This window comes from Callionymus lyra, chromosome 4, assembly GCF_982586985.1.
Source record: "Callionymus lyra chromosome 4, fCalLyr1.hap1.1, whole genome shotgun sequence".
NCBI classification, from domain to species: domain Eukaryota; kingdom Metazoa; phylum Chordata; class Actinopteri; order Syngnathiformes; family Callionymidae; genus Callionymus; species Callionymus lyra.
The window spans coordinates 17,054,180-17,080,096 of NC_141821.1; the positions used below are offsets into that span (position 1 = coordinate 17,054,180).

The window sequence follows — 25,917 nt, forward strand, 5'->3', positions numbered from 1 at the left end:
CTGTCTGGTCGCGACACAACATCAAAGGCAGAGAGGAAAAAAAACTACTGAACTAAAGAAAGTATGGTTGTTATATTTCATATAAAAAGGCTTTCAAAGATTAGCCTCTACTTACTATATTACTCAAAATGTATTCCACACTAACAACACATTGTTTGAATAAGCACAAACACACAGAGAACTACCTAAATGTTTTATCTGACCCACTGTAATGAGTGGACGCTGATATGCCTTCTAAACTCAACTGCTTTTTTTGTCCTTTTTCGACGCTAATCGCCTTCAGTCTCACTACAATCTACATGAAGATCGCTTGGACAACATAAAAAAAAACGAGTCATTTCTCCAATCCAAGTACTAACCAGGTGCGACACTGCTTAGCTTTCGAGATCGCACTAAAGAAAGACTAACTTCTAATACAACATACTGATATCCAATATAAAACTATAATCATGTTTTCCTTTAAAGCTCGCTACGGTATGTTCTTCAAATAAGCAGTGTAAAGTAAGGGAAAAAAAACAAAAAAACATTGTGCAGCTCAAGTGAGAGTCTAAAGAAAGGGGGTTGGACTTTTCAAATTAAAAGTGCAGATTTATCAAACCGTTATTTCCAAGATTGGACATTAACTTTATTATGTCAACAAAAACAAGTTTATTAAAGGTTTACTTAAATCGAAGTCGAGCGACGCCAGTGGACTACAGTGGTAGTGTTTAGCCCGACGAGAGACCACATTTCCCATGAGCACTCGCTAAACGTCGCAAAAGTTGCCATGTCCAGGTTTGCAGCAGTTGGACAAATTTTCTGTTTCCAGACTTCGATTGTCTGAATAAAGGATGGATACCGATGAGGTAATGAATGAGATTGTGGATAATGATATATGATTTGTGTTATGAAGCCTTTGTAAATAAAATAACTTTAACTCATCACAACTTAATTTAGCACAAAAATATTAAGGTAAGAGGCTCAATTTTACTTTGTCCATATAGACAATAATACTTGCAATGCCCTGTAATATCCCTCTTGATGTGAAACCTCGACAACAGGAATTTTTCTGGAAAAACAGACGTTTAAAGGCTATACAAACGGGAAATACTTCGGGTAAATACTGCAAGCGCTACAAATGTAGACAGTAGACTGGAAGTAGCCTTATTGGCGCCCATCAAATGACAAACGTTTTTCTCTATAACAATAAAGAACAGATTTGTTTGAAAATAATCCGAGCCCGTAGTCGGCATGAGGTAGAAAATGAATGACATAAACTGTATCCTGCCTCTTCCTCCCGATATTCATGCTGAGCAGCTTTGTATTTGGTTGCAGATCCTTTGACCTTATCCTTCCCAACGGTCCAATATTTGCAACAGATTATTTTAACTTTTTTACTGCGGAAATTCACAAAAGAAAGAATCATTTTATTGTATTTGTGAAAAGTGATTATCTTTAAAATGGAAGAATCTATTAATCAGTTGAAAAATAGAAATAATTTGAATTAATTTCATGTCATAAGGACGGCAATTGCTGTGGTCTTTACCATTAAGCCATCAAGCTCGTCCGACACGAAGCAACCAACAGATGTCAAAGCAACGTTGTGTTCCCCTGAATTGCGTCCCGGTTGGGAGGAAAGGTTTAAAAGGAAAAGGGCAGGGCGGCATCCACCTGTTAAAGAGCAGATGCCACATCAGAGCAAGACTTGGCAGGCGGCGAAAGAGATCGTCTCCGGCCGGACCAGATGGCAACGATACGTATGGATATGCGGTTCACACGCGCCCCTAAAGACCGCTCTTATCCATCAACAATGACCGCCGAAACACTGATGTCGAAAGTTTCACTCGGGACTGGACCCCTATCTGACCGGGTCAGTTGCTAAAATAAACACTAATAACCTGTTGCCAAAAGGTTTGATGAAAGTAAACAGTGTTTTGAACTCTGACCCAAAGCCAAATAGACCTGGTGATTTTTAGGTGTTGGTCCGTTCATGTTTACACACTACACACCCTCATCTAGGCAGGAAAGAGTGAACACAAACACACACACACACACACACTACCTGGAAGCTGCTATTTCCACTTTACTCCTGGCGATGGCTGCTGCCCTCTGCGCTCCCTCCACAGCTCGATCCACCTTCTCTTTAGTTTTGGGGTTCTTAAGCGGAATCAACTGCTTCCGTATTCCACGCACCAACATGTTGTTTTTGTACTTCCCTTCTTCTTTGGTGCTGTCGGGAAAAACCGTGCACCCGTAACCGTGCCTCTTGTTGTTCAGCCACTCGCCCTCGTACTTCATCCCGTTGGATCTTTCTGAAACACCAAATCCGTTGCGCTTGTCGTTCTTCCATTCGCCCATGTAGGTTTCTGTGGTGGTGGCGTCCACATGGTCCTCCAGGAGCAAGTCCTCGTCCGGCATCTCGCCGTCGCCGATGGAGATGGTGGAGTTGGCGTCGCTGGAGCTGATGCGGCTCATGGTGGCGTCGCTCCGGGCCGAGCTGCGCTTGCTGGAGATGGAGGTCCGGGAGTCGGATTTCCGCAACTGCCGAAGGCTCCCGAAGAGGGAACCTCTGCGGAACAAGCCCTTCTTCTTGCCCGTGACGACCTCGCTGTCCGAGTGGAAGTTGAGCACGAAGCCGCCGCGGCTGCCCGTCGGCGCGTCGGCGTGGGAAGACAGGTCCTGCAGGACGGTGCCGTTGCTTTGCTCGGAGCGCAGCGAGGCCATGGACGTGCGCAGGGGCGAGCGGATGACGGTGGCCATGCCGTACGGGACGCTCTGGCGCACGCCGTAGCCGTGACGCATCCCGCCCATCCACTGACCTTGATAGGTACCTGAGAAAAAGACGGAGATTCAATAATGAGTCTGAAACTGTACAGAAACCATCACTATTGTCCTGCTACAGACAAACTTAGGGATTTTCCGATTCACACAATTAAAGTAACGTTTTATATCGATGGTAAAAGGACTGATCTGCATTCAGAATCCTGTTGCTGCCAACATTTTAAATTGCTGCTTGGAAATTACAACACCATTCAAAAGAAGGGATCCAGGGTTTGCTGGTTGTTGCGTCGCAAGATTTCTTCAATATGCAGTTTCCTACAAAGTGCAGTTTATTCTCAATAGTTTAAAAGAGTCTTGTCCATGATGTTCATTTAAGATGTGAAGAACGATATTGTTGTCTTCAATGTCAGGTCGGTTTCAATGCCTGGTAATAGTAACGGTAAAATTGTTTGGACAAATAAAAGGATAATAATAATAATTGTAAGAGTTTATTTGATAATAACCACTTAAGCGAGTTCACAGAGGAGGCCGGCTGAAGGGACAGCTGGAAAATATGTTTGGAGAAAATGTGTGTTAATGATGGTTAATGATAGAGAACAAAATAAGTAAGAAAATATCTTTATAGATTTAGTAAGTGTTTTAAAAAGACAACATTTTAAGCATGATTTCACTTGAAACTATGCAGAAAAAAAGGGATTAGTTACAGTAAGAAACAGTAGCCAGTCGTACTAAATCACCGAAATAAAAACAACAAAACGCCAGGTACTTTTGGCAGGGTTCCAGTGAAAACTGTGGAGTTGGACATTGTATAACAGTTTGACTCAACATTTATTTGAAGGACCACTGATTGAAGTTACCCATTAATTCATGGATAATAATTGAAGTATTTTTATGCTTAGCCTAAGCAAGTTGTTTTACAATCTCGCCCTGGCTCCAGTAATACACGCTATGATAACGCTTTCACTTATTGTGATTGGCCAGTGGTGATATTTGTTATTGTGAATATTTCAAATGTATGATCTCATCCTACTTATACATATGGTAACGAAGATATATTCAGTATTCTGTTTTTTACAGTTATAAGATACCGCTACATAAAAATACACATTAAAAATTCAGTTTAACTTGGAAAAATAGACGGAAGTGCTTAATTATAGCACTTTAACAATTATACAGTGACAAGAAAAAAAATACAACAAGCAAACTGTATTTAATACGAGTAAGTACATCAGTACATTAGAAGTACAACAAATACATGTAGTTATTGGATTAAGGTGCATAGAATTAGTCTTTTTTTTTAGTTCAGTTTTCAGTTACAAGGTGGAAATCTGCGCCATGGTACTAAACAGTAAAACAATTAAAAATATAATTCCAAGCCGGAAATAAGTAGGTGGTCACGGAGAAGATGTTTTGCACAGTGTTCACCTGGACAAACAAAGAAGCCTTTAAGCAACAAAACTCTTTCACAAACTGAGGAATGTTAACTCAATCGGGGAATTTGATTTAGGCACCGAGGATCGCTTGGGAAAAAACGTGAATCACTCAGCCAGGATCCTATTTTTAAGACAGTGTGCAACACCCCCACTGACAGTAGGCACATTCACCATCATCCGTTTGTGTCTGAAGATCAGGATCCGCTATGAGTCACATAATGAGAGGATCATTAATCCTGGCTGTCGCTGAGCTCCATCAACACATGCTAGCCTCCCGCCGCATCATCTAACCACCGTCCTCTCGCCATTAAACACCACTCCGTTGGCCCAACACTGGCATCTAATTGAACCAAATCACTGGAATGAACCACTATGTCAGCGTCCTGTGCGAGAGATCGCGCACTTGACTGGGCAGGAATTTAGGTGGATAAACAGTGTGAGATTAACAGGCTGGCATCCGTGCCGCATTTCAATTTGGTGACCCCGCTGTACAAGTTCTCAGGATGTTGCTGGGTCAGACGGCCAGATGTTCCGTATATCCCCTTGGATCAGCTGATTTTCCGAGCCCATCTACCCCCCCCCCCCTCGTCCCCTCGGCGGCCATCATATGTGACACATTATCTCCGTTCAATAAGCCATCGGTCAGTGGCGATGACGAGCGAGATAAAATGTTTTCATTCTTTTTTATTTTTTTTCTTCTTTAGGCTCAACAACTTGTGTCTATTTTGTCACAAGCACACACTCGTCCCTCCAGGAAGCTTTCTCCTTGATCAAACGGCTCTCTGGACAAACACAATCTGCAAACACAGCAGCTATTAGTGAGATGAAAGCTCGGAGAGAGGTCTTAAATTGACCACTCACTTTCAGCACGACCCCGAGGACTCTCCGTGTGACCGAGTGCGTCGACTTCTACGTGACGACTCACCGCACGCTCGGTCGGGCCTCGGGTCGGGAGCGAAAACAGACCTAAAATATGGTGGACCACACAACGTGTCCTCAAGTCACACACCCGGGGTCGGCCAGGATCAGGGATGTTGGAAACTATTGATATTCGATACATCACAAAATATTTGACAGCAGTCATTTTTCTGGTGCAATTAAACCACGTTGCCACTGGATGGCAGCAGTCATTATTTATCCTAAATGAACATTGGAATCCTGAGAGATCCCGGCGATGACTGAGGACGAGAGGATACAGTCGACAAGTGATTTTTGGACATGTTTTTGTTTCAAAACAAATAAAGGCAGTTGCAAAAGTGGTCTTTAATATTCTGCAACACCAAAGTCAAGTACTCGACAATACTTCAAATATATCGTTTAATATCGTATCGCTTCCCCTGTATTGTAAGTAAGTAAGTAAGTAAGAAAGTAACAGTTATTTCTAAAGCGCCTTGTATCGCCAGATACTTGCCAATACACAGCCCCAGTAAAGATGGGTAAAGACTATCTAAATATTCAAAAGGGTTACGTTGCTAATGATGGTAGTCTTTAGAAAAAGAGGTAACTTTGAAGCTATGCTTGGAGTTTTCAGTGGCTAACACATCGTAGTTTGGAGGTTTATTTATGAAAAAGACATGGATTGAACAATGACAAATGCTTCACCATAATCTAGTAACTGTTATTGTCATTTTATTTTGCTTGTATAGAGTGAATGGATACGAAAATAACAAGCACAATTACCGTTCTGATGTCAACATATGCTAGATGCTATTGCTAACATGACCTGGTCTGATAATAAAACTCTCAAAACAAAACCACACCTCCTCTGTGAGTTTATGAAAACTACAAACACCTTTTTCAAACACAATCGTAAACCTTGTCCTGGCAATGAAGGACTTATCTTTAAAAGTGAGTTTTTATGACCATGAGTAAGCAGTTATATCAAACACATGCTACAAATGTTAAATATTAAAGATCGGATTTTTTTTATACAATACAGTTTTAATGGAAGGATTTTTCATTATTATTTTGCACGTTTGTTGTTGAAGAGGAGCAGTACTTTTAGGAAGAAAACAATAAAAGGCATCACAAATTCAAAGTCATTTTCTTATTCAATTATCTCACAAGTATATGTTAAAAAAAAAAGTTTTCATTAATCATTGGATTTGTGGCCCTTTGGTATTTAATTATTCTTATTTATTTCCTGGTCACCGATTGGCTCCACAAAGCTGCATCAAAGACCCACCGATCTCAGCTTTCACCGTCGCGCCTTCACTTTCGCTTCCATATGCGACGGCAGCATCTGTTTCCATGATTTTATGAGTTTCAATTTATTTCAAGTGCTACGAAACGACAGGTGCTGCGTCTCCAACGTGCGCACGAGGACGAGAGGAAGTCCAACTGTAACAGCAAGACATGCGGACGGTGATTCAGAAGATGGTGGGGGCATTAAATATATAGTAAAAATAATGAAGTAAATATATTATTTATCTCAGGGAAAATCTATTAATATTACATGAAAAGATTTGATACATGACGAGGTGCTAAACCTGATACATACCTGGTCGTGTGTGTGTGTGTGTGTGTCAGGGACACTAGTACAGGTGAGAAATATGGACACTATATATCTCGGGTTAGTCTCTGACTTGGATAACTTTTCTAAATATGAAATATGAGCCCCCTCCTCCCCCCACATGAAACACCAGCGCTGACTAGCCAATAAACCAACATGGTGAAATGTTAAAGTCATTTTCTACTCACCCTCATGTCGACTAAAGGGTTGGGATTATTTTTTAAGATGAATATGTTGCTTATAAACAAAAAAGGTTTGTTCATTTTAATGTAGCGACTGGAGCCTAGCGGTCTTCGTCTTCGTCCAACAAGACACTTGCTGTGTCTCAAATCGCATACTTCTCTTAGTATACTAGAAGTTAGTATGCATCAGGATAGTGTGCATACTATCCTGAAAAAATATGATCGAATTATTCGCGAGATATTTAAGCTGGTATCAGCACCAAAGACCATCCTCCTACTGCTGCTGAAAATGCACCTGTAAGTAAATGCATATATATATGCATTTATATATGACGTAACTTCCATTTAAAACGTCACTAAGATGGAGCCGTTTAGGGTAGATAGTGTACATCGAACCATACTCAGTTTTGTGGGTGTTTTAGTACGCCAATTTAGTGTGCATGGCGTACTAATTTTCGCATACTAAGAATTGAGACGCACTTACTCACTAAAAATACTAACTTTGAGTACGCAAGTATGCGATTTGAGACACAGCAACTGCATACTGCTCGTCTGTAACGTCCATCTTGAATTGTTCCAGAAAAACTAAAACAAGTGAAGAATAACAAGCGATAACAGGAAGTACTCAGGTAAATATCGCGAGCGCTTCCAGACCCCATGCAATCTACACTGTACGGTTATGATATCTATCTGGAGTACTTTGTGTCTGTATTGCTTGTTATTCTACTATATATACAAGCTTAAAATATAGACTTGTTTAAGTTTTTTTCCAGAACAATTCCTCTGTATTGAAACATTGAGGCTTCAATACAAGATGGACGTTACAGACGAGCAGTATTTGGATGTTTTTAAATGTGCTTTTTTGGTGATCTTTATTTACTTCATTATAATGAACATATAGTTTGCCTATGACTCTAAAAAAGCAACAGATTACTACTGAAAATAATTCCAACCCTTAGTCGACATGAGGGTGAGTAGACAATAAGTGAAGTGACTATCAATCAACAAAATCCTGCAGCAGGTCTTATGCTGTGTCTCAAATCGCATACTTGCGTACTCAAAGTAAGTATTTTTAGTGAGTAAGTGCGTCTCAATTCTTAGTATGCAAAATTTAGTGCGCCATGCACACTAAATTGTCGTACAAACACGCCCACAAAACTGAGTATGGTTCGATGGTCACTATCTACCCTAAACAACTGCCATCTTCGTGATGTTTTAAACGGAAGTTACGTCATAAATATATCCATATATATACATTTACTTACAGGTGCATTTTCAGCAGCAGTAGAAGGATAAACATGTCTTCGGTGCTGATACCAGCTTAAATATTTGCGAATAATTCGATTCTCATATTTTTTCTTAATTCTTTTTCCAAACTTGCAAAACGTGCTGCCAGCAGGTGTCGGTGATAGAGTTCCTACATCTGGTTGCAACATCGTTAAATAGTAGTAGAAGAAGAAGCTGTCTAGTCATTTCCTGTTAGTGCGTAGCGTCAGTGTTTGATTTGATACATACAATCTGTGGAGAATTTGCGTACTAGTTAGTATGCACACTATCCTGATGCATACTAACTTCTAGTATACTGAAGAGAAGTATGCGAGTGTCTTGTTGGAGGAAGACGAAGACCGCTAGGCTCCAGTCGCTACATTAAAATGAACAAACATTTTTTGTTTATAACTAAAAAAGCAACATATTCATTTAAAAAAAATAATCCCAACCCTTAGTCGACATGAGGGCGAGTAGAAAATGACTTTCATGCAACTGCTTAGTTCGCCAAGTGGGAGTGCAGGCCCTGCAGGCTCTTCCATATATCTTTGATGGTGGTGCAGGTTCTGTGAGCCCCCCCAAAAAAGTTGAGTGTGCCAGGGGTAATAAATCAAGGGTGGAGGTAGGAGGAGGGGGGGGGGGGTGCGTGCTTGGATCTCAGACTTCACATCATATCAGATGCATCTCCATCACCCATCAGTCACTCACGCGCACGCGCTTTCTTACCGCCGTCCCCGTAGGTCTCGATCCCGTAGCCGTCCTGCAGCCCGTTGCTCCAGGTGCCGTCGTACCTGGCAGGTGTGTTGTGACTCTGCCGGACACCGTAGCGCCCTTTGAAGCCATGACTCCACTCGCCGCGGTACATCCACCTGCCTTTATTCTCCACGCCCAGCCCGTGCCTCTTGCCCTGCGACCAGTACCCCCGGTAGGTGTTCCCGCTGGGCCAGGTGTACACCCCGACTATCTCGAAGCCGTGGGACCAGGAGCCGGCGTACTCGCCCTGGCCCTTCGGCCCGGTGCAGATGCCGTGTCCGTGGGCTTTGCCATCCTCCCACCCCCCGCAGTAAGTGCCGCCGTCGTCGAAATCGAACCGTCCGCCCGTCATTCAGAGTCAGAACCAGAGAGGGGGTGAGGGAGCTGCGGGTGGGGGGGGGATGGGGGGGACGAGGGGGGGGGGGGGGGGTCCAGGAGCGTTGACAGGTCGCGCCGATGATGGTGACGACTAGAGGGAGAAGATGTCGGAGGATGAGGACGGTCCGCTTCCACGCAGGGGTGTCATTTAAAGAAGAAGAAGAAGAAGAAGGGTCGCTCTCGGTGTGGAGGTATGGCAGGTGGGCGTCATTCGCCGGAGCCGTCCGCTGTGCGCTCGTCTCCCCCTCTCTCACCCACTGATCCAGGAGGGAGAGAGAAAGACGTCGAGGCTCTGCTGACGAGCGAACACGCAGCCAATCAACGCGTCAGAGGCCAAGCCCCGCCCACACGCTCTCTCTCTCCCGCTCTCTCTCTCTCTCTCTCTCTCTCTCTCTCTCTCTCTCTCTCTCTCTCTCCAGAAATATCCTCTGCTTCTGCTGCCATACAATAATATTAACCCTTCTTACTGAATGATGCTTTTAGAAAGCAATAAATATACACTTATCTTCATGGAGTAAATATACAGTATATTTAAACATATACAGTATGTATAGTTAAAAATAACATTCTGTGGAGTAAGATTTAGAGGTACCAGGTAAATTTAAGCATCCAACAAGCTCACACATATATATACATACTGTATGTATGTATGTATGTATGTATGTATATATATACACAAACATGTACATTTATATGTACATATATATTGTATGTATGTATGTATGTATGTATATATATATAAACAAACATACATATATACATACAGTATGTATGTATATATACATATATATATATATATATATATACATACATATATACATACATACATACATATATACTCCAACAAGCTCACACACATATATACATACTGTATATATGTATGTATGTATGTATGTAGGTATGTATGTATATATGTATATATATATATATACACATACAGTATATATATACATATATAAATACATATACATTTGTGAGCTTGTTGGATGCTTAATTTTACCTGGTACCTCTATATCTTTCTCACTCCACATAATATACATACTGCAGGTCTCAGTACTGTGTTATGCAGTCCAGATATTTATTATATTATATTATTATATTAGTATATTATAACGGAAAAGCGATCAATCTCGATCATTTCATAAACGTGTTTACACAAAAATTCAATTGCCGCTCCATTAGCAGTGCATCTTCAATGTAAACACTAGAAAATAAGATGTGAGCGTCTGAAGAGCACGATCAGTCTGGTTATGTAAGGTTGCTGGTCGTGTAGAACTTACTAAAATTTTTGCATGTTGAAGATGTTTATATAATGAAAGCTAATTTGAAGGTGGTAAGAACAATCAATCTAGCTTATTTTTCTGCTTTTGTGGAGAAATTAAGGTCCCCATGTGCCAACCATAACGCTGTGCGTTTGTGGTGACTTTCTCTTTTACTTTTTCTTTCACTCATTCTCTTCCTTTAAAGACCACCTCTGTCATCTCCACTCCCGCTAGCACTCTCTTCTTCACCTCCCTTGTGTGTTTCTTTACTCTGGTTTTACTTTCCTGTTGTACTCCCCCTTTAACTTGTATTATCTTTGGCAGAGTTCTCACTGCTTCAGCCAACACTCGATGATTCAACTAGACTCACACGGTGCTGACTTATATGAGTTCAAAAGGAGATGACGCTACAGTACAAATGAGCAATGACTGGAAACTGCACATTAACTCAAAAATGTAAAATAAATAATTTCTACATCTTATAGGAGAATCATATGTTAAAAACCCCTTCCCACATACACTGACATGTACAAGAGAATTCTATCAATATGATTGTCATTTTGGTTTTCCATTAAGTTATTTATTATTTTACTAGTATTCCACTGCACCATATTTTTTGTTTTAGGTGCACATCATCTCACCTAAAAAATACAGGATATTATATATGTCAATGAAACACATAAGCCAGAGACGAGGATGCCTTTGATATTAGTTTCCAAAATTAAAAATATGAAAAATACCATCTACGCTTTCAACCATTTTCTAAAACAATATAGGTTTTCATGTGTAACTATCTTGGGGGTTAATACTTGGATTAATAGCAGTTTGTAGCATATACCTGGGGGAGATCTTGTGACCGAATTAAGGGAGTCAGTGTAAGATAGTTGATGAAAATAATAAATCACAAAAGTAAAAACGTTTGAGTTTTTGATTTTTATATTTGATTGGATACGTGATTTGTAATACACAGTAAAGTTAGTAGTAGTTAAACATATGCAGTATACCGTAGTTCTAAATCACTTAAACCATTTTTGATTCATGCTATGATAACGTATGTTTTTACTAACCCAAAAGACGAAAATAAGAGATAACAGTGACCTCTGCTGGTCAGTGTTGAACTCAACACGTCCTCAAAGACAAAAACAAGGACAATAAAATGAAATAGAAAAACATAAATTCCGTGTTAAAAAATAACGGTGAAACGTGTGAGCATTTATGGACCTTTCGTGAAAAATAAAAAATCAAGAATTGCAATAAAAGCATTAAGACCAAAAATGTGCTTTGTTCAGTTATCCAAATGTGTTCTTCTTGCTAAAGTATTTCAGTTAAAGGAAAGAGAAGATTTTCAATCATGACTTAATCTGTTGATTTAATTGAAATTGTTTTGTCCAATTCGCAATTATTACAATCTTGTATCAACATCTATTAATTGGAGATTTTCCCAAACACAAATCTTGACACGAATAGACAACAATACTGAGAGCATCAAACTCCATAAATAGTAAGAAACAGATTGAAGTCTATGCTGGGATTATATTTACAGATTTTACTGAAAAAAAAGGAAATATTCAGGGATGTTTGCGGAGCCTTGTAGATCCATGTGGGGTTAGAACACAGTAAATGTTGCGCAAACTCCACAGGAAATGCTATGGCAAGGATAACTATTATTAATTTGGGTATGATAGGAAAAATAGGGGAACCCTGCTGTGATAGCTCACAACCAAAGCAACACTGACCTCTAATGGCTAACTATCCACATCGCGCTTTTCTTTTACTTTCTTTTGTCCTTTTTTATTTTTTCACTTTATTTTCTTCACTGTACTGTTCGTAAACGGTTCAAATGACTTACCTGCTAATCCTTAATACTCTATTGTTATAAAAGATGCAGTTTTAAGTCAAAAAACATTTTTGTTAATTATTATTAAAAACGGACGTTTCAATAAGAAAATCCATACTTCCAATCGAGAATCGTAACGTGAGGAAAATCACAATTTTATATATAACATATATATGACATATTCTTACATGAGAAGTTCCTTTTTGTTCTGTACATACCTGACAATAAAGCTGATTTCTATATGAAAAATGTTCAATTTACTCTTCAATGAACCACTAGAGAGCAGTGTTGCGCAGAGAAAAGACTGGCGGAACCCAATTTGGCGCTGCATCTTTCTTTCTTTTTTTTCCAACACTATCCGATTTTCAATACAATAAAGTATTAAAGCAGCACTGGGTAGTTTTGGGTACCTTAATATTTATGTACTTAAATAACTTGTGATGACAAATCAACTTAAAACTAGTTGAATGACTCATATAACGTGACGGTGTTTTGTGTGATTTTTATTTTCACTGTAACATTTCTTGGGGATGGTGTGAACATGACACATATCGTGCTGGTTGCTGTTAACAAAGATAAAGTTATGTTATTTACAAAGCCATAATTACGCATATCATATTTCATTATCCACAATCTGATTCATTACCTCATCAATATCCGTCCTTCATTCAGACAATGGAAGTCTGGAAACAAAAAGTTCGTACAACTGCTGCAAACTTTTGCGACATTTAGCGAGTGCTCATGGGAAATGTGGTCTCCTGTCGGGCTAAACACTACCACTTTAGTCCACTGGCGTTGCATAGAGCGGCTTTAAGTTAAATATAATTGAAGAATAATGTTGTTGAACAGATCATAGACCAAAGAAATACCTGCATTACAAATGATTCTAACTGTTTCAAAAAGTAATTTATTTGATGTTTCAATCTTCAGATGGATTCAATTGGACAGTAGACTGTCTTAGTCGTGTTGCAGTCAAGATGACGATGCACTCCAACAGGTCGCTGAATGATGGATCCGTCCATAAACACTCAATTCATCATCGTGGAAGAACTCGGGTTCAAAATAAACATTGACAAGTGGCGGTAAAACCCAAAGCTGTGTCTTGGTGAAGTGTACGAAATGGGTTTTCGCTGAGACAGCATGTACAGTGGACGGTGGTGTGATGATGTGTGTGAGCTGGTTGGATGTTCACAGACAGACAGACTGGGCAAACACAAACCCACACAGCAGTAGCTGACAGCAGGACTTGCTTGATGTGGCTGTTTGCCTGGCAACTGGGTGAACCTGCAAAACTTCCAAACACTACTTGCAATCTGCACAGTTGGCTCTGGAAGGTTTTGGGACGGGTGTGCGAAAAGCTTCCACTAGTGGCAGGAAAGTTATTGTTAGAAGAAAAACAAGTTAATTATGAAATAAAAGGATCGTGCCGGTGGCGTCAGGATGAGGATAGTATTACAGTATAAGTCAGTTGGAAGATGTTTTTATCCAAAGAGAACCTGCTCATGGAGAAAACCACTATGATGAATCCTAGTTAATTACCTTGTACAAGCAGTGTGTGAGGCGAAGACCACAGAGTTGTCAAGGACGCCGAAACAGACCTTCAGTGAAAGAGACAGCAACTCAGTCTTGGTCGAGCTCGGACAGCCTTTCAACATTCACCTGGACAGTTAATCACTGATCTGATCAAGGTTGACCGAGTATTATTTTCTAGACTACATACAGAACGTGGTTTTGCAACTACACTGAATAAAACATACTCTTGTTTTTGCTCCCATTTTTCTCCTCAATGTTTTCTTTATTCACACAAAAGAGATTTCCGTCCAATATTGTTCACAATTATGCATAAATGTGTGTAAAGACTCCATATCATTATTGCACTAAGGTGTCTTAGGCCACAATAAAAGGCCACTGCGAAATGTGCAGTTGGCCTCACACGCTCCGATATACTTATATAACTTATCATCCAGGATAAATAGGGAAGTTTTAAATAAAAATAATAAGACCTGAAACCTGAAAGCTATGATCAATCATGCTTTTGAATCTGGCCAATGGGCATTACCTGATCTAGAAGTCAGCCCATAAGAGGATATATTTGATGTTCCAGATATGTAAAGCTCTTCAGTTATGTCTATATGTGTATATACGATGGGGACCCATCCACAAGGTTTACATATGCTTGACCAAAGATAAACCTTTTTTTGCTTAGAACTGCGAGCAGGAAGTGAACCAACAATCATACATTATTGATGGTTGGATGGATGGATGGATGGATGGATGGATGGATGGATGGATGGATGGATGGATGGATGGATGGATGGATGGATGGATGGATGGATGGATGGATGGATGGATGGATGGATGGATGGATGGATGGATGGATGGATGGATGGATGGATGGATGGATGGATGGATGGATGGATGGATGGATGGATGGATGGATGGGTGGGTGGATGGATGGATGGATGGATGGGTGGGTGGATGGATAGATGGTTGGGTAGACTTCATTAATCCCTCTCAATATCTCCTTCGGGAAATTGGGTTTCCAGTACACAGCAGACGATAGTTTCATAAAAACAAGAACAAAGTGCAAAAAAAGGAACAAACGGCAAGGGATGACAAAGTGCAAATATTAAGACAAAGCAGATTTCCAGGATTTTCTTTGATCATGATGGAAATATTAAACCATGGGTTCTAGCAAAACACCTAAAAGGAACAGCAAAATAACATTTTGGTGACAAATGAGTTGAAGGACAGGGACTTTAGACAATGGAGTATTTGCCTACTGTAAAAAAAGGTGAGATCATCTGCTTTAATGACTGGTCGTTTACTCTTTAACAGCATCACGCTGTATCCATTTCCCCCCCTCTTCAAATATTTAACAGAGCCTTTACAAACATGGCACGGCAATTTATGTTCCAATGAACAGACATGGAGTCAAGCATGTCGTGGTTCTGTGCCAGTTCTCGTCCAGACCCTGAGTTATGTGGATGGAGGGAACTTGTTTCTCAACCTCTCGTGTTGTTCTCTGGCAGGTGTTGTTCATTTTGAGGAATAAGAGATGGAGATACAATGTAATTTCAGCTCATTTGATTTCTGTTTTCTCTCAAAACAAAGGTAAGATCTTGGGAGATCGTGAAGCTTCAAAGAGCAGGGATAGGTTGGCGTGTGAGTATATATATACTGTATATATTTCTTACTTGCTAGCACAAATTAAGTTGACACAGATTAATGGTCCTGTTATTCTATTCCGACCTGTCCAACTGGAAAGTTCATTTCGGGTCGACGTACTGGTATTTTTTCTTGGGTGAAGACGACGTTGAAGAGAAACTGATACTCCTGAGGCGATTGAGAGTTAGATCCATCAAACCACACATTCAGAAAGGTTTAAATCTATGTAAGGGAAATTTCAATCAGTGTACCAGATCATTCCATCTGTTGGTGCTAATCCTAGCTGACAAATGCTGTTCTTCAGACTGAAGGTACAGTAGGCACCGTCCTACCCTCAACACAATCCCATGGTACCATTGCGTCACATAACACACAATCTTTTCTAACCACAATTTAACTTTTATAAGTCAGGTTCTGCTTGAGGTTTCTGCCTTCTAAAAGGAAGTTTTTCCTCGCCATAGCTCACTGCACAGTGCTTCGCTTATTGCTCATTGTTGAATTGCAGGGATCTGTTTTTCCTTAATCAACTATAGTCTTACTTCAACTGTAAAGTGTCTTGAGATAACTTTGTTATGATAAGACACTTTAAATAAAATTGAATTGAATTGAATTGAATTGAATTGAATTGAATTGAATTGAATTGAATTGAATTGAATTGAATTGAATTGAATTGAATTGAATTGAATTGAACTTCTCTAAACCAACTTTATGAATAGATTTGCAACTATTTTTTTCCTGGTTCTGTGATTAGATCTGACCTTTCATGGTCAATAGATTCAACATATTTATTTCAAAAACCTTTAAAGAGCATGGATCAATGTAACAAATTCAACACCACCATCAAGTTTCTTTTCTAAAACAACTCAAAGAAAAACTAAAAAGGTGCAATATTCTTCTGGAGCAGTACCATTGACCGTATCTCTTGCTGAACCTTGGGTTTGTCTATGTTCTTTACCTGCGTTATATCCAAACATACTTTCCAATTACATTTCCATAGGTATGCATATCTTTGGAAGACTTGCAATGGACCACTGTTCTTGCCTTATGTTTGACGAACCATGTGAAATTAATCTAGATACCTTTAGGACTTTGCCTTCTTCAGCCCACATTTTGGGGTCATTTTGTCGTCGAAGTTTCAAAGTAAAGCTTTTATTTCATGTTATTAGTCAGTAATATCAATTCAATTTAAACATTGAGTTAGACTAGCATCAGCATCCAACCAGGTCCATCATCATTCCTGTCTTCTTTTTATCATTCATTTCTTCTGTACTTGTACTGGTTTATGTTCCTACTATTACCTATAGTGGACTTGGGGGGCGGGGGGGTTACCAATAGCAGCCAAAATTATATATCTCTCTTGATTCTACGTTGGAGATACGATAAGAAGCTCATCCGGGAGAGACTCAAAATAGACCAGCTCCTCCTTTATCGTGTGCCTGGCATGCTCTTGTGTTCTACATGAAAAAAAAGGTTTTGGGAAGAATAAAGTTGTTTTTCTCCTGCAATCTGACTTTGGACTAAAAGTTGTGAAATGGATGCATAGTAGCTGCAATGAGAGCATCTTCTTTTTGTGCCTTCTATTTTCTACTGTTATTTTCAAAATTAAATGCCCCTTTTTTTGAGATGATAAAAAGCGAAACTTTAAATAAAATGTAATGAAAGAGGTGCTGATAAAGTGTAGCTGCTGAGCTCTATCTGGTGATTCAGGTATATCGAGGACGCCTAATGTTAGCTAGAGACAGATTTCTTGACATGTTTTTAACAAGCTAATCTCATGAATATGGTTTTCTAACATTAAGCATTTCGTCCCAGAATGATGTGAAAAAAAATGGATAAAGTTGTCAAATGAAGTTCAAAGTTACGACATGGGAACTTTGCAAGGGTTTTCTCTAACAATGTCGAGTGCATTTGTAAAATGGGTCTATTTAATTGACAACAGTGACTTGGACGATTAGAAGGCATCAGCGGGACAGCAGAAACTGCACTGAATGCAGCATTTGAAGTTGGGAAGGAAAAAGTCAATTCGACCTTGGCAAATAGTCCACAAAATTCCCGCCAAGCACAATACTCCATGTGATTGGAAACACTTGTAAAGAATATTCACGAGCAACGTAGAGTAAAATAATCCATTAGTAAAATAACATATGAAAGACATGATATTTTAATGTGATCCAAGATGTACGTTTGTGCATTTGGATTATAATTCAACTTCAAATCTGCGAGTGGAAAATTGGACAACTCCTTAGAGCTCACTCAACCCCAGCAATCCTCTCCTGATTTGAATTTATTCTGCCTGACATGAACATGATGAACAATGTGCATTTATCCAATTAGAACCTGAATTGTTTGTACCATAAGTAAGCCGTGGCTATTGATAAATATTGCTAAAATAATCACAGGGGCTTTCCAAAACCAAAAGGTTGTTCAGTTCTTGCAGCGATTTTCCTAATTCATTCCAACTCTGGGAGTAAGTGAATGAAATTAGCTCATTTTATGAACAAACAAAGAGTTCCTCACAAAAAACCTTTTGTGCTTTGGTCCAAATTTGATTCTCTTGTTTATGTCAGAAATGATGTCACTACTTAAAATAATAGCATGGGCTGAGATTCAGGCTAACAAAGAGTCCTTTTGACCAGATTTTATTGATCCAGCTGAATCCATTAACGATTAAACAGCTCATGAGAAGGTGAAAACTTGTCCCATTTATCTTTTCTGGCGAATAAAAATGATGAGGCTTTACATCTGCTTCGGTTTAAGTATTAAAAAAGATTCCAGTTTATATATCTAATATTATTCATTTACAATTTGAGTAAAACAAAAAAAATCTACACAATAGTTAACCATAAAATATACAAACAGAATATAATATATAAAAACATTTTTACTAATCTTCCTCATCTTTGGTGCAATCGATCGGCCCTTTGGCTGAGCTACTTCCAATTTCAATTCAATTCATTTGGAAAATTGGGGATTGAAACTGCCCAAACCCACAGGATGTTGAATTGGCATTTAAAATGGAATTACTGGAAAATAAATTAAATTAGATTTTCGTTTAGCCAAGACTTTTTATTTTTGCACGGACACTAAAAATACAATTCATTATTTTCAATGGAATCTGGATTCCTGAGAAATCTGTCTCTACTCCATCGTTTCCTCGACAAGAGCTTGAGCATATTCCAAAAGTGTTGGGTGGATCTTAAACCCTTCTATGTTTGGGAACCATGGTCTTGGATTTAGATATATTCAACACATATGCCTCACAGTGACAATCGAAGATGTCAGCTGGATGGGAAAGTACTGAGCAAAAAAAGATTTCGCTCAGCTGGTGATGCAACAACAAGTTGAATTTAAAGTGTTCTTGATAGGAATGACCAACTGTAGTCACAGTCAAAACCACGACAACTGGAGTGATGGAAGCCAAAAACACTTGAAGTGCAGTAATGGACTTGACTAGATGCTGTAATGGAGTTCACGACGTACATCTGATGTTGTTGTGTTGGTCGTAACAGCACTGACACAATGAGAACATCTGGTCTACATAAAGTCAATAACAAGCAAAAACAAAAGGCTAATGAATACCCTAACAATGTTAAAATGACAATAAATCTGAAAACATAAATGAAAAGCATATTCAAATCTCCTGTTTTCTTTTAACCTCAAAACTCAATTCAAATCAAACTCTTTTTTTTTTTCTTCGGGGACTGGACCATGACTCAATGTTTGGCTCTGTTAGTATTACCATGGCATCAAGAGGAGAAGAAGAAAGCCATATCATGAGTTTAATGCTTTTGGAGGTTTGGTGCGAGGGCTCCATTTTTGGATGACAGGGCGGTATTAACAAACATTTGCACTGATATGAAATTGCATCGAAACAAACTCAGAGTCAGAAGTTTTACTCTGATTTATGACTCTTGAGATCATGTGAAGTGTTTGTTTCAGACCAGCTAAGTGGATTATGTAACGATGCATAAGTGAAGAAGGTTTGGGATTCCTCAATAAAAAGAAAATACCCATTTACCCATCATTTCATTGGTTTTTGAGTTTGTGCCAAAAGTTGATCCCTCATTTTTTTTTCTGGCCCTGAACAGAGGTGTTAAATGGAGTATGTTCTTCTGGATGACATCAATGGGCTGATTTACTAAGATCACTAATTGTACAGCATTAAAAGCATAAGATGATTTGGAGTTTATAATCCATGTGTTTGTGTCTTCTTGCTTGGACTATAGTAACAGTTTATTTCAGTATCTAAACAAGAAGCAGCTGTCTCGCCTGCAGTCAATACAAAACTCTGCAGCGAGAATTCTGAATTTCTCTGGTAGGAGGACTCACATTTCCCAGATCCTTAAAACTCTGCATTGGCTGCCAGTTTCTTTCAGGATTTTAAAGTTTTTAAATTTGTTTTTTATTGTTTTAGTGCTTTGTGACCCTGTGTATATACATATATATATATACACAGCATCTGCATTCATTTAAACAGCATCTGTTTAAAAACTGGTTTAATCTCCGCGTTGATGTACATAATGAGCGTGACATGAATTTAAAGATGAAAAGAGTTCTTCATCTTGCACAGAAATACTCAAAAAGCAGACAGCTCGGGCTCCAAAAAAAACAGCCTTTATTGACACATCCATCCAAGCGTTCCGAACTGAACTTCTACAGAGGAGCTCAGTTTTTGGAATATTTTGGCCATGTTTTCACTCAAACCAATGTGGACTGCAAATGCTATCCCCATGCCAACCACGGAAATTCACAAGTCCTCAAATGGACTTAAGGTCATGAAGGCGAGCACAAGGGCACAAGCCAAAGCAAAAATAAATCCCATCACTAACTGTGAACAGAAGAAAACCAACCCAAAGCTACACTGCCTGACGGTATATTTTGGTCTAAAAGTGGGGAATCCACATCTTATTGAGGGAAAGCAAAAGGGAATATACGCAGGGTAAAATGGGGCAAAGGACAGATCGTGTGTCAGGTAATTAAATTTGTGTTTGGCTTTATTTGGCTTAAACTGTGGTTAGCCAGTGTTTTGATTTTTTGGGTTGGATGATGTATCGTGCCGGATAATTATATTTCCCCTTGCTGAAGCTTGCTAAATGGATTATGGTAAGAATACACAAAGATATTCAAGTGTTTTTAAGGTCTCTTCAGTTCAGACTGGGTCTGAGGAACGAGTCATCTGGGTCAAAACTTAGAAAAATAGATTTCTTATTTATCAGAAGAGATAACGTGTGTGTTATTCCTCAACATCTCTGTGAGTTCCGTGGTTTTGGTATTTGAACAGTTCTTGATATACTACGCTGAAATTGGTGGTTTACCTCACACTTTCTACCACAGGCGGCCCAACGAAAATAGTTTTTTTTTGTCTTTCGCTTTTCAGATGTGCTCATCTCATCGTCGTATCCATTTCCTTTAAATCTCGGTGGACTGGATTTCATTGGCCAGTCTGTCTGTTTAGTTAAAATAGCTCCACTATGCCATGCTAATTGATACTTTATTTTGACAAAAGCTTTATCCATATTTATTCCCTATTTAGATTTATTTTTAATTAGGGTTTCCAAAAGTCAGAGTCTCAACGTTCCATCTATGAGATGTATTAGCGTGGTTGTAAAGCCTGACCGGTCACATCTTAACAAGTCTTGGTATTAGTTGGTTTAGATGCAACGCTTTCCCCAGAAGCAGATGTCAGTGGATCCATATCAACCAACGGAGAAAAGCACGTTTCTTTCTGTCTGCTCGCTTAAATACGAGCTCTTGCACTCGCACTAAAGACGAGTATTATGTTCTACCTGCATGGCAGTGAGGAACGTGGAAGCAATGAAGAAGGGAATGTTGTTTTGGGGGTCTTAATAGTAGTTCTTTGAGTGTGTTTTACGTCACTACCACCCACTGCTTTTCCTCCACATGTGGTTCAGTTCCAGGAATGTGTTTCCTCAGCCTGTTCTTGATGACATGGGTCACTTCACTGGCACTCAACGTTCTGAGGCGTAATGGACCAACAACTTGCTAAGAGAAGCTGAAGGAAACATCGTGATTCCAATGTCTTTGTGTGCTGAGCACGGATCCATAACACGACGGGCAGAGAGTCTCTGAGAGATTAGACCAACTTCACAGATCGTCTTTTTCTCAGAGTGAACGAGGCCACATTTAAGTGCAGAAAAGGACAGGCTGCCCCGTTACTAGGACACATTGTGCAACCCCATTATAAACGGAACATCTCTTCTGAGAACGACTGAGTACGAAATAAAAGCATGTAGTACATTATAAAAAAAAAAATCAAAGGAGCGTGCTTTTGCGGTTAACCAGAAAATGACATGTTCACCAATGTTATTTTCTAAAAAGATGGAGAAGTCCTGGCTCAGAAAGTTCACTTTATTTATTTATCTTTACGCATTTTTGTTAATAATTTTAGCCCAAGAACTTTCAGCCTGGGCAGAACACACTTTTTTTAAACTTTCTTAATTATTCTCTTTAAATAATATTTAAAGTCTTATTAAATTTTTCTTCCAAGCATTAAAATCAAAGATCTTTTAGTTAACAGGAGGATATATGTATTCAACACAGTCCATTCAAAATGAATGTGATTGCTGGTGAAAAGCGAGACTAAAATAAATTCTCTTGTTAATGGACTTCACAGTTAAGTTCCTCCATTGTCTACATTATAGTTCAGCTACTTATCAATCTATTACAAAATGAAGAGCCTCGTCCACATTTGTTTATAAAGTTGAATGTACTGCGAAGTGGATTGGTTGATGTTTTTGGGTGAACACCAGCTTGGTGTTGACACAAGATAAAAACTTGACTGAAACTCTTTAAGTTTCAGGAACCAATGTTTAAAGTTAAGATCTCAGACGCTAACTTTGGGATTAAACTGTGGGTTTCATCCCCTGGTCTAGTTGAACATTGCATGGAGCTTTTGAAAAGCATAATACAGTTGTGACTAATCAACCAATAGATACATAAACGTATATGTTTCTAAGGGAAATGTTAATATTGGTCATTAAAATATTATGTGCCGAGTCAGAAAAAGGTTTCAAAGAGAGTCATACCAAGTGCAGTCGGTCGACTTGTGAAGAGCAAGTATTGAGGTTGGTTGATGGATGGCTGAAGCATGTTGTGTGGCGGGTATAGAAGGGTTAGTGCCAGGGTTAGAAAACCATTTGGAAGATGAATCGTTTGTGGAACACTAGGTAACGTTGCTCATTTCCCTTCACACGTGGTAGTCCGAACAATACGACTCTCAATCCAGTCCAAGAACAGGCGTCACTTTAACAGAATGATCGTTTTCTGAAAGTGGTTTGAAGGTAACTTACGTTTCTTTTGGATACAACTTCCCAGACAAACACTTTCCTTCAGTCACGGCAGTGGATCCTGACACAGTCTGCAGTCACAAGAGCAGCTGTTTTTCTTATTCGTGGTCCTGCTTAAATCATTATTCAACCTGCGCTTGGACTGGGCTGGCGAGAGCGACCGTTGTTACTGGTACCAGTAAAAATCTAACTGGGTGAGAAGTCATGTGATACTGTAGACTCACCAGGTTTGCTTATTAATTGAATTCTAACAATGCACAAGGATTGATTTTTTGATTGATGTGGGACTGCAGCATATGAAGCACCTGGTACTGTTCTGAGCGATGTCCAGCTGCTCTCAGAGCTCACATCAATCACGGCCATTACAGATGTGAGTACTGGGCTGCGATCCAGAGCGATTGAAACATGAAATTATAGTGATGAGACTGAAAGAACAACATCCGTCCGACCGCAGACTTCCAACATCTGGAATCTCTTGCTACTGTGCGTCTACAGACTCATCTCTTGAGGTCAAAGGTCAGGGAAAGGTTTGTAAAGACTACGAGTGAGAAGTCGTGCAAAGGACTTTCTTTTCTTTTTTGGGGGCCAATCTCTTGTTCTCCCATTAATAACAGCTGAGAAAGAAAAGACTGGTGAGTTCAAAAACACATCTGGGTGCCAAATTTGAGGGGAAAAAAGTTTATCTTGATGGATAAGCTGCCTCAATTTACAGAGCTTTTCATATTCATTTGCACATTTCCACATTCAAAATAAACACATGCAAGATTGATTTGTATAGAGAAGAGCTAAGGGGGTAACAAGTAAAAAAAAGCAAGTTCAAATCAACATTTAATTTCCTCTGCAAAGGAGATTATGTGATCGTGTTTATGTTTTTGTCTGCCCGGTTGTTAGCTGGTTAAGTTTAGTTAAAGGTCAACTAATGTCAAACTCCAACTTTCCTGTTTTACTCAATCTTTCAAATGTTGAAGTCTTCCTCTCCAAGATGCATTAAGTCCCTAATCATGATCATGTTTTAAACTTAAACTTAAATTACTTTTCTTCCTTGTCTGAAATCTCGGCAAACGAGAGGTTACGAGAGCGGAGTCCATTATGACGTAGTAACGGCTTCACTCCTCCTCCAGCCAGCTTTAAGCATGCCCCGTTTTGTTTATACAACGAGTCCCATTGGAGACTTCCGGGATTGATGGCACGTGGTAATAAACCTCAATGTTTGACCTGTCCCAGGAGAGTGGGTGTGGTTATGGTAAACACGATTTAATCTCCAGAAATGAGAAGTGTTTTCATTGGGCGGAGCTTAAGAACATTTTCTAATGTAAATATTTCAATGAAAAGAGAGGTTTGTACAAACAGACACTGATGATACAATAGAGTCCAACGTCTATTTAAGACATACTTTCATCAATACATTGTGATGCAGTTCTCATGCTCCTATATTGTGTATCAGTTTTTGAAGACCTAACATCTCACCCAGATGAAGCCTTTATAAGTAAAAGTGCTCATAAGCTGCTGTCTTTTGTCTGTTCATGCAGTCAGTCTAAAATATGTGTTGATTCAACTCGTCTGTTATTCTACTTTGTAAATGCATTAACTCAGTGGCTTAAACCAGCAAACGTCACAGTATGACATATGAAAACGGAAAGGTATTCTATACAGCAGAAATGTTATTCAACAGAGTTTCCAAGAACTAAAGAAAATATAAATCAAACATAAGAAGTCAAACGCTGCAGTTTGATGAGCTGGAAAATTAGGGCCATATATTTGTGCAACGTCTGAGGTCACGAGGATGATTTCTAGCTCCAGAGCCAGAAGATCCCTGTTTCACGTCTGTCGACAAGATTGCTATTATTCTAAACTTCCCTTCTGTCAGTTTTGGAGCGACATCGGGCTATAAAATGACAGGCAGATTTTAATTTAACGCTTATTATAACGTAGATAGTTTTGAAAAGACCCTGCTGGCGTAAACCTTCTGTCGTCCGTCGGGCAGCTGTAGGTTCTCGAGGCTTGACAAGAGTTGATCCAAAGGCTACCGAGTCTTTTGTTTCATGAGTAAACGCCAACATGAGGGTCGGTTCAGATCAGCTAAGGTGAGACTCATCTGTTTAAAACACAAAGACCACTAAATATGCAGCGAGTGGGGTTAAATGAGTTTCTATATCACTTTGATATCTAGGGAAACAGGGACAGGAAATGTGTGTCGGCTCCTGGTGTTTGGAAACATCAGACTCACTCAACCAGCCAAGGTGGGAGCAACAGCTGGTTGGATATGTTTTGGCCGAGGGCAGCCCCGACCAGAGTCTAGCAAGACCCAGACAAATTTCCTGGTGACTAACAAGCAATTTCTGTCGCAGCAAGCCGCCTAGTATTAAGGCAACAGACCACTTACGTCTACTTTTCCAAGCAGGTTCTTTCAAAGTATTTCATATCACAGACCTCCGAGTTGACCCTCCATGTACTCCGGACCCCCACAAAGCCCTCTTTCAGGTGGGAAACAAATGTCCTGATTTATGACGTAGACTTTGTTGGATCAGGAATTTGCAAAAAAAACGCCATCAGTATTGAAAAAAAACAAATATTTAAATTTAATTGAAAATACCAATTTATATTAATTACGACTAAATAAATGAATAGACAACAATTGATCAATTAGAATTACAAATTGACAATCAACATCTAAGCAATCACATGACATGAACAAAGTTATTATGAAGTATCATTATTAAAATTAAAAAGCAGGAAGTAAAATATATTATGTTCACTAGGATAGAAACGTTTGAAAAAGATTCAAAAATTAAATATAATTTACATAGTAAAAAAAACCATCAGTTTAAAATTGTACCATTGCATATGTGTTGTTTATTTTGTGAACGCACCATTATATGTAAATCACAGATACAGTATCTATAAACTGATGTAGAAGACAAGATTGAAATGAATGATACAAAAGATGCACAAGGTTTTTAAGGGAGAAAGTTACATAACAGCAAATATTTAATCATTCTAGGGTTTATAATTAAAATAAAAGACACTGATTTTTACTTCATTTTTTCTGTGAATGGATA

The 25,917-nt window shown here is 39.2% G+C and overlaps 1 protein-coding gene across 1 annotated transcript in view; it reads right to left on the reverse strand.

Annotated features, from left to right (window-relative positions):
• Window positions 1-9,493, reverse strand: part of LOC148081926 (junctophilin-1-like) — a 34,503-nt gene extending 25,010 nt beyond the window's left edge. Inside the window, exons 1-2 of the mRNA XM_087788977.1 lie at window positions 8,880-9,493; window positions 2,042-2,810 (exon numbers count right to left, since the gene is read on the reverse strand). Coding sequence (XP_087645103.1) covers window positions 2,042-2,810; window positions 8,880-9,258 — 1,148 coding nt within the window. The 5' untranslated portion in view covers window positions 9,259-9,493. The remainder of the gene's footprint in view (window positions 1-2,041; window positions 2,811-8,879) is intronic.
• Window positions 9,494-25,917: the final 16,424 nt, after the last annotated feature.